The following is a 10,699-nucleotide window of genomic DNA, read 5'->3' as shown; positions in this document are numbered from 1 at the left end:
AAGAATAAATGGTCATTTTGAAATCACATTTTATGAACTTTTAAAATTATCCCAGAAATTAGAATTCCACAGCTGCATTTAAATATATTTATTATTTAACAGGTGGAAAATAGAGAGAGGTACAAAACATGAAAAGATTTATTTTAGTAGAAACTCAGCTGATCATTTTTAGAAACATAAAACAGGGAAATCATTTTACTGCTGCTGGTAGGTGCAGTAACACATACTGAACTCCAGGGGCGCTGCACATCTACAACATCAGGATGAATGTGGAAGATCTCAGGGTTCAACATGTAAAAACTGAACCAGGGAAGGCTGAGATGAAGACAGATGTCAATGATCTGAGTGAAATGTTGAATTCAGGAAAGAAAAACTGAAATTATAATTTTAGTTCAGATTCCCGGCTTTTTCCTTCAATAAGGGAGAAAACATGTCAGTAAATCAAATGTCATCTACAAAAATAAACCTGCTAGTTGCAGTTATGTTAACCTTTGCGTTATTTGAAACCAATTATCCATCTCTTGTCTCTCTCAAAAATAATACAAATAACATCACTCAAAATTAGAAGTTTTGTAAAAGCAGCTAATTTATGTGTTTGGATATTATTATTCAACTTGGATTGATTCAAAACACCAGAAAGCCGTTTTACACAAACAATCATATAGAAGGATTAAATCTGTTTAATCAGTAACATATTTTACTGAACAAATCATCCCAGAGGAACGATAATATTGTTGTTTTGAGATCATTTTCATCTAATATACTGATAATGAAAAGACTAATAAACTATAATTTTGTACAGAACACTCCACACTGGAACTGGAAGACAAGAAAACAACCAAAAACCATAAATAAAAAGCAAATAAAAACAACTTACAACCAAAAACTATAAATAAAATGGATTCTGATGTCTCTGTTAAAACTGTCCTTCAGAAAATATTAATCAGTATAAAGGTAATTACCTAGCTTATTTAAATTTATCATGTGATTCACTGATTAATTGCTTTTTGTAACAGGATTATCAATCACATGACGACGGTGGAGAGGAAACGAGAAGAAACCTGCAGCTAAAACACAGAGTTTATGAAAAAAAAGAAAAAAATTCAGTCAGGAAGCGCATCATCAAATACAATATTATTGGATGGACTTCAAGTTTAGTAAAAATCAGAGTTAATTGTGGGTAATCTTGCAATCTCTTCATTTTCCTCTATTGAAGAACCTGGAATCCTGTTTTCCGTCATAATCGATGGATGTCAGATGTACGAGTTAAACAAAGTTTACACAGATGAGTTTGTTGAACCAGTCAGTCAGTGAAAGCAGTCTGCTGCAGTCATTTTTAGATCTAGATGTATTCTAGATGCATTTTCATTTAAATTTTATTTCAGTTTTCATGATATTCCTACAAAAATGTAACAATTTGACTTTAAAGTTTGTGTTTTTTACTAAACCTTCCCTTTAGATTTGATTAGAGTTACTTGAACCTGGTCTCCCTATGTCCAATAAACCCTGGAATCTGAATAAAAACGTTTGTAAAAGCACGACTGTGATCATCAGCTGCACATTATTCCAGTGATAACCAGGGGCCCCTCTCCGTTGGGCACCTGTGTGGCTACAGCAGGGTTCAGGTGTCCGTACTGCAGGCCCTCGGTGGGGTGGCGAGCCGTTTTCCTGTCGTAGTACCTCCGGGAGGCGGCCCTCCACATCTCCCTGCGCATCATCTGGGACTCCTCCGGCAGGTCTGAGATTATCCGTTTCCTTCGCTCCTCCACCAAACAGCCGCGCTGAGCGCTGACTATGTGGCCGCTGCCGTGGAGGCTCGCCTGCTGACGGGCGATTTTACGGGCGTAGTATCTTTTGGAAGCTGCTCTCCAGGCCGCCCTCTTCAGCCTCTGGGCCTCCTCCGTCAGCTGCGACATGGGAACATTCTTCTTTTTGTTCCTAGGAAAGACGGCAGGTGGGAAAAGATCAAGATCGATCCGAATCAGGGGTGAAAATCAATAGTCAATTTACGATTACTTGTAGATTAAAAACCGTTCCAAGCGATTAACTATTAACGTCCATCTAGACCTTCTTTTAGTGTTGTAGTTTGGCCGCCATCCAGCAGAAGGCGTCACTGCTCATCCCTAAGCAGAACCAGTTGATACAGAAACAAAGATGGCAGCACCATACCAGAACAAGAGAGACACGGTCCAAACCGGGCTTGTGTGGGAAGCAAAATTAACTTTATGGGGTTCTATTTTGAAACATAAAACTTTGACAAGTTCCTGACGTTTTACCTTTATGATGACGTATTTGAGACTTTGAAGATAGAACAAAAGTAAATTTATACAGAAAAACTGATAAATTCAGAGTTAGGTATTCTAGTCTGGTTTGCCGACTGCAAACCAGACAAGGAGTTATTCAGTGACATTGTTTGAAAACGTTCGACTTTTGAAACACAGTTTCTATCCACTTATTAGTGTGAAGTTTTAACATTCTTTACAGAGAAACCACAGACAATACTTCTGTTCTTGGGGAATTAATCTTTTTTATTTTTCTCTTCAACAACTTAACAGGTTTTTGTTTTGTTATATTTTATAAATGTGTCTAAGTTTAGTAATATGAGAAAATCACAATTTTATGTTCATCCCCTCTGTATTTAACACAGTTGACACAAAAATAATGTTGATTCTTTTAATTCAGCATATATGAAACATTTTTTTCCTTATGATTCAGAAGAAAACTCAATTTGTTAAGAAAATGGCGGTTGATCAATTAATTGTTAGTTGATCAATACAAGCAATCAACTTTGAATTAACTAATTAATCAATAACTTGCATCTCTAGTCTGGATTTACATATAAATAAAGCCACTCTCTGGGCTGGATCAGTTTCAGTTCGGCACAAAAATCTTTAAAAAAATAAAAATTGTAAATATTTTCTGTATTTATTTTGCTATAATCTATGTCTCACCTCAATTGATCTCCTGCAGAGCTTTGAAAACCAGCAGGATTTACTGGAGTTTTTTCCCTCAGCATCTGACCCTCGTCGTTCTCCACATGTTCTGCAGGAACTAAGAGAGGTGGGATATAACATTAGATGTTTTTACAATATAAACATATTAATTAGGAAATAAGTGTGCATGAATTCTGAGTCCAAGCACCTGGTGAATGATGCTTCCCATCAGAACTCTGCTGGTCCAGACATGGACTTCCTGGTTGCTCCTGAGATTCTGCAGCTCTCTCCTCGCTCAGCTCCCATTCTATCAGGACGGCATCCACATCACAGGGCTCCTCCTTCACCACGAGGCTGCTGGGAGATGTAGGCAGGTTCCTGGCGGCCTCTGTGCCCCCTGAAGCCTCTGAGGAGCGGGATGTGCAGGTGGAGGTTATGCCCAGGTAGCTGGGCGGTGATGGGAGGAGCGACTCGTGATACTGGGAAGGGAAATGAGATGAGGGTCGAGGATAAACGCCCACTGTGGAAGAAAAAGCCGCAGTAAATAATTAATATTCAGAAAAAACACAGTAGATCATATATTAGTCCGTGTTATGCATTTGTTGGAGTATCCACTTTTACCAGAATCCTTAAATGTTTTATATTCTCTCATTGTGGACTTATGGACGTCACATACAAGCGGCCTTCTAACTCTTCCTTCAATGATTTCTCTTCATATTGGTGCAGCTCCATTACATTTATCAGTATCACTACTCTTACTTAGAGTAAACTTTGTGGCTACTCACTAAAAGTAACTTACGCTGAATGATAAATAAATATACCAGACCAGGAGTCACACCTACAGTTTTTGGTAAAGTCAGACTAGTCTTAAAAATACTTGAACATAAATATTTTTGTCTGTCTGATTACAACTGTTTTAAATATCAGATCAGATGTTTTAAATATCAAATTAGCATTATGTCGACTGAAAAAGTCAACGTAAATCTATTTTCTACAGTTTTGTTTTTGTTTAAAAAGTTTGAGTACGTTTTACTTTTTATCTGAATAAACATGTTTAAGTAGAGCTACTCTGACTTGAGTACAATTTTTGGCTACACTAGAAAAATGTGGTTAGGACCCCTGAGTTGTTACCAGTGTTTTTACTCGGGTTTAGTGATTACATCATCTAATCTGCGTGTTTTTGTAGCTTTTCACTCGTGTTTTAGAGACACGTCCGTGGCGCTTACAGGAAAGGCTCAGGTCACAGTCCTGCGGTCCTGCTGTCACCTCAGGGCCCACTCCTCCTGCTTCAGACCGGATCTGCTCCCCTGTCTGTCGGTTAGCGGAGGTCCGGCTCCCGGCCTCGAACAACCCGCACGTGCAGCCATGTCTGCGCAGCACCTGCAGCTCGCGCTCGATCTCCGTGAGCCTGCCCTCCAGCCGCTGGATCTCTTTGTCCCTGTCGGCCACCATCCGCTGGTACTCCCGGGTCCTGGCGCCGTTCACCCCGTACAACACGTTCAGCACCGAGTCTATCGCCAGCCTGACGGCGTTCTCCACCACCACCGCCTCCTCGTCATGAAGCTGCGAGCGCAGAGTTTTGTTTTCGATCAGATTCATCCTGAGAGGCGACCTGTGGAGGTGAGCCGAGCAGCGGGAGGAGCCCCACCAGGAACAAGAGCAGGACCACCAGCTGAGCCCCCGCTGTCCGCTGGAACCACGACAAAATGGCGGATCCGAGTGATTTCTGTGGTGTAAAACCACGTTAAGCAAAGGTTTGCTCAAAAGTCTGAGTTATTTAGCTCAAACTGTTTCCCAATAAACAGCTCGGGGTATAACAGTCCCTCTCTTCTTCGTTTAAACGTTCATTCTAAAAAGCCACAGCTCCCCCTTGTGGAGGCAATACAAATACAGCCCAAGCTCATCTAATCAACACATTAGACCAGGAGTCAGCAGCAGCCATAACAAGCTTTTTCTGTCTCCAGGCCAGCTCAACAAAATTCGATTGGATAAACAAAAGCAACAACAGTAGATTGTTTTACATGGTTGGCAAGAACTTTGAGATGTTTTCCTATGCGTCATGCATTACCGCCACCTACTGGTATGGAATGTGACTCAAAATATTATTTTATACACATTTGGTCAATAATATTATATGTTGTAAACTTCGATATTTTGCTCTGCGTCACATTATTATTATTATTATTATTATTATTATTATTATTATTATTATTATTGCTTATTTTTTGTATTGTTTTTTGGTTTAAAAATCATATTTCATTAATCAACTTTAGTTTCTTTTAAAAATGTTACGACAATTTGAATACATTTACATTCTGCATTTCCTGTAGCATATCCATTAAATTAATGCTTCTTAATTTTTCTCAATTCTTCCAACATATATTTTCTGTCATATCTCCAACTAATTAAAATAGAATGTTTTATTGTTTCAATTTCCTGTATTGTGTTGTTGTATTGTAAATAAGAAGACAATTATATCCAAAACTTAATCTTGCTAATATTAATATAATATTCTTTTATATTTCCCCTTCCTGTTCTCATGTTCCCCAATATGTGCTGACATTATAACCATAAACATATAACTGCTAATCCCGCCATTTGTTTCCTGAATAAAGAGTGCTGCATTTCTAATAAGATGCCCCAGTAAAGTATTAAATACAGTAAATCATTATACCTTTCAGCAGGATTTTTCGAAACATTTTTATTGGTCTAACATTATATTTCAACTGTCTGAGAAATTGAATTTTGTTTTTAATAGCAGCCATAATAATAAATTATTATTATTATTATTATTATTATTATTATTATTATTATTATTATTATTATTATATATATGAAAATATACAGGGGTTTTTTAAGGAAATTAAAATTATTTATGATCTCATTAATTGAGACGCAATTTTACAATAGTTTTTAAGGCATATGAAGGTAAATTAATTTATAATCATCAACTATGGAAAACATAATTTTTACTTTACGTAACAGCATCTTGCCAGAGGAGACCCCATGACGTAGACATATTAAACGATTGCAGCAGGAAGTCAGCTGGGGCCGAAAAAAAAAAGCTGACATATAAAACTACTGACGGCCACCAGAGGGCGCGCTATTTCCCCAAAACATCTGACGTTTTCTTTTCCTGTGATGTAAGTGAGTCGGTTTTTCCACGTTTTTATAGTGTCACTGAATGGGGGTTTAAAATGCCACCATCAAATAGATATGTGGGCACATTTGTGTGTAATATGATGATCTTGAACCTGGAGCAACCTGGAGCTTTACTTTTAGTAGAAAGTGACTGACAGCTGCTACATTTGAACTTTAGCTCAGATTCCTTTGCCCTTTAATAAATAACCTTATTCTCTCCAGAAATAACCCCTCCTTCATACTTCAGGAAAAAAAATCTGATTCTGTCTTTTAGTAGTTGAAATTCCGCCACTTGGGGGCGCAGTGTCAATAAGCTAGAACTATCTTGATCTCTGTTGAAGAGGGGAAACAACATAATACAGCTCATCCAAACTCCTGTGGGATTTAGCCTTGAAAAGTAAACATATTAATTTCACTGACATGTTTCTCCTAACTGTGAGTAATTTCACCTGTGGAAATGTTGCAAAGACAAAGCTGCTCAGCAGTGATAAGGGCTGATTTCCTCCATCCATCCATTTTCTTTACACCCTTGTCTCTAGTGGGGTCAGGAGGTTTGCTGGTGCCTCTCCAGCTAATGTTCTGGGCAAGGGCAAGAGGCGGGGTCACCCTGAACAGGTCGCCAGTCTGTCACAGGGCAACACAGGGACAATTTAAACAGACCAATTAACCTAACAGTCATGTTTTTGGACTGTGGGAGGAACCCAGAGTACCCTTCAAAAAATAGATGGCATCTTCCAGAATTTAACAAGTTGGGTTTTTTTTGTTTTCATATGAGAGGAGTTTTTTCATCAAAAACCTAAAATAGCTAAGTAAAGTATATTTTCTCCACTTTCAGCAATATATTGATGAGAAATTATTGATTTACATTTATCCAACTCATTTCCAGAATTCATCATCAGCTAGATTTTGGGATCACAATCAATAACATTTAGCTCAAAATCAACTTCAAATTAGATCAAATTAGATGAATGAATAAGCTGCAAAGCTGATAACGGACTGAGGAATTCAGGTTAGTTGATTCCAAATAATAATCCAGTTTTTCAGAGGAAGTTAGAACATAAACGTTAACTGATGTGCAAGATAGAAATATAAACCAGAGGGAACATTTTAGCTGATGTATGGGCTGAAATTCATCAAGTTCAACAAATCCACCAACTTAGTTAATATAAGACAACACTTAATGTCAAAACTAAAAAAAAACTACCTTGTCGTGTCTGTGTAAACCATAAAGTCAAAATAGCATAGACCATGTTTGCCTCTGAAACTACGTAGGTCACCCAACACAAACCAACCCGACATGTGGTTTTCTTTCTAATATGTAAATATGGTGGAATAGTGACTGAAAACACAAGAAAAACATAGAGAGTAAAATAACACACAAACAAAACCACGGCAAATACTGAAACCATGACCTCTTTAGGCACGTTCTTTACAACATTTCTCTAGCTGGGTGTATGAAAGCACAGATTGATGTGGGAACGTGCAACATGCTCAGGTTTGAGGAGAAATAAAGAGTTCAGAGAAGAAGAAAAGGCTGAATGGTCATCAGGAAGTCTGCAGGAATATTAATGGAAATCATTTAAATATCATAAACCCAGAAAGTGTAGCTGTAAAAAGCTGTTTAGCAATAATAGGTAAAGAAATTAGAGGTTTGCATAAGTATTCACACCCACAGAGCTTTTTATTATTTACAGTACACACTTTGATACTGGATTTTTTTTATTGTTAAACCTTTATTTAGCCAGAAAATACCCACTGATATCAAGAAAAGCAACAGTACACTTCATCATAGGCTAGATAAGTAAACAGAAACAACAAAAATACACATTAGAAATACTTTTAGGAGTATTTTTACTTCGCTATACTTTTTATTTTTACTTTAGTAATCTTATTACGAAAGAAGCATTCAGTTACTTGAGTAACATTTCTGGATTTTCCACCTATTGAATGAAAAACAGACATGTTTTAACCAAAAATTCACCAGACACAGACACACACCTACGGTTTCGTTAAAGATGGTCTGCCCTCTGTCTATTTTATGACATAGACTGATGCCATGTAATGAAAGGAAAATACTACAAAGGTTTCAAAACTTTTTATGAATGCAGATCTGAAAAGTGTGGTTTGTATTTGCAATCAACATTTTTTCATCTTAAATGCTCAAATCCATATAAGATTATCTTTAATTTCTCATTATTATAATTTCTCAAGTGTCATTTTAGTTATTTTGTGTGATTCCACATACAACCGCGAGGGGGCGCCGGTCTCACTGGTTGTATTGGGACGGTTGGGCACAGAAGAAGAATAAGTCTTCCCGTTAGATGCTAATGGAAGCTCAAATGTGTCTCATCTTTTCTACATCACAGGTCAGTAAAATGTATTTTGAAATATATTTCATGTATTTTGATATATAGGATATGTTGGTATCCTTTGCGAGTTGAAGTGATTTTTGAATCGAGTGTCAACTCGTGAGTCACGTTATTCAATTTTTGATTTGTATTGTGGAGAAAACGAGGCATATTTCTGGAGGCTAATTAATGCTAATGCTAGCGGACCTTGTGAGCTAACTGAGAAACAGCTGACGGACTACTGAATTCACTTTGAATTTATTGTATTTTACACATTTTGAAACGGTTTTCACAGAAATTATATTGTTTTGGTCTCTTTATGTACGGACATTTCGTAATGGGTTATTGGAAAAACTTGAGAAACCAAATAATGATATGACGTTCTGTCATAACAGATGTGTTGATTAATGAATTTCGCAGATTTGCAATGAATCTTTCCCGTTGGCCATAGCAGTGTGAATCCAAGTCCTGCGTGTTATTGTAAATATTCCACGAGTTTGTCACTTTTAATTCTCCATACTTTACACAAACAGAGTAACAGTTTGGAGTCTCAGGAAAATAACGCCATTATGATAAAAATGCTTTGTCTGGCATGCAGTGTTAATTTGAATAAATAACTGGCTGGTAAGCTAAGTTAGCAGAGACTTTGGAGATGAAAACCTTTGGCAGTTTGTGTTGTGCTTTTTAAATTTAATCCTTTCCTTAGTTTTAGTAATCTTTTTGCTTTTTCTCTGTACTTTAGTATTTTATATTCTATTTTATATTCTGCTGAGTTGCAGATCAATCTCGGATAGCAGTTATTAAGCTCCCTACTTTGTTTTGCCACTTAGATTTTCCTCTTTTTCTCACTACTGCTTCCTTGTGTTCCTCATAGCGTGACCTTTTTTATTTCATTTAAGATAGTAATGCTAGTTGTTAGTATTTAACAGTATTTCCCCCCCCGAAACTCCTGTTTGTAATTACACATGACGAAGAATGTGTTTCAGTTTTATTCTGAAACTGTGAATAAGTGACATGTAGTTCAAAAGGCTAATTCATCAACTTCTGAGAAGTTTGTTAGGACAGAGTTTAATCTGACATGACTTTGGAATCTTTTACATTTTAAATACATTCATAAGTAAATTATCTAATGAAAACATCAGTCTAAAGTCTTTATTATCCCCCCTAAACAAAACTGTTACTCTGTACTTCAGCGTGTTATCTGATGTCAGTCAAAGGGCTTTTTTTTTTTTTTTTTTTTTTTTAACATCAGAACAAAAATGACAGTCAGAATACAGAGAATAAAGCAGCACATAAAACCCCACACAGTTCTTGGAGAGAAAAAGGTCAAGTTACTCTGCAAAAAAAAATAAAATAAAAAATTAATTAGGATGTGGTTGTTGATTTTTCGAGAAAAATATTTATGTATCTAGTCTAGTTCAATCCTGTACAACAAAAATCACTGAAGATTTGAACAACATAATTTAGTCGTTCTTTAAAAAAATATGAGATTTTTGTCAACATTTGTGAATCTTTTGCTTGTTTTGTGTAGAGTATCAGGAATCGGAGGGAACTAGGAAGGAAACAGATATTTCTCCACTGCATGAGCCTGCTTCAATGATGTGATAGTGGCAAGTATTAATCACTTAGTTTTTACTACTAATACTGAGAAGAAATCTGTGGTTTGGTTGATAATTTCAGTGGGGGCAGACCAATTATTTGTAGAAAAGAATGCAAACCTCGGTGTGAAATTCAACCACAGAACTGTCTTTCTGCAGGTTGAATTAAATATCCTTGTAGGTGGTAAAACATAAAGAGAGTTGCAAGGTTATTAGCATGCTTTTTCTTGTCAGTAAACTCTTCCTCCATGCTGACCTAACAGCTTTGTAAGTGAACCAGTAAGCAATGTGTTCTCCATTGTTTGTGACACCCAGTTCCACCTTAATTTTACCAGAATGAGCAGCAACACCTGAAAACCCTGAATGAGATAATGACTGATATTAATCTGAGATCTGTCCAGCTGTCAGGCTGAGAGACGGTTGCAAATTGGAGTTCAAGTAGGTGTTCAGCTGTCTGGTGCTGATCACCAACTTTGACAGAAGACACAAATTTGACTGAACTTCTCACTGAACAAAGAAGTTGTAGAAAAGAAGTTGTTCAATGAGAAGTGGAGGAAAATCAGGACAACTACTGGAAATGAAGGTTGGAGACCTAATGGACCTTCACATTACCAGAAAAATCTATTCGAGTCAGATTTAACACCAGAATACTGTGGAAGGAGAAGAGTTCATGGTCACC

The 10,699-nt window shown here is 36.9% G+C and overlaps 1 protein-coding gene across 1 annotated transcript; it reads right to left on the bottom strand.

Annotated features, from left to right (window-relative positions):
* Positions 1–73: 73 nt before the first annotated feature.
* LOC106929065 (uncharacterized) lies at positions 74–5,150 on the bottom strand. Its single transcript, XM_015005732.2, has 4 exons — positions 4,160–5,150; positions 3,142–3,453; positions 2,952–3,051; positions 74–1,938 (listed from the first exon to the last, which is right to left on the bottom strand). The coding sequence occupies exons 1-4, from the start codon at positions 4,530–4,532 to the stop codon at positions 1,551–1,553; spliced, it is 1,173 nt and encodes a 390-aa protein (XP_014861218.2). The 5' UTR covers positions 4,533–5,150; the 3' UTR covers positions 74–1,550.
* Positions 5,151–10,699: the final 5,549 nt, after the last annotated feature.

The sequence above is a fragment of the Poecilia mexicana genome, unplaced genomic scaffold (genome assembly GCF_051168715.1).
Source record: "Poecilia mexicana isolate PSO_F unplaced genomic scaffold, ASM5116871v1 scaffold_16, whole genome shotgun sequence".
In the NCBI taxonomy this organism is placed as follows: Eukaryota; Metazoa; Chordata; class Actinopteri; order Cyprinodontiformes; family Poeciliidae; genus Poecilia; species Poecilia mexicana.
Note: the sequence above shows the minus strand (reverse complement) of the source record. Positions and strands in the feature narration are given on the sequence as shown.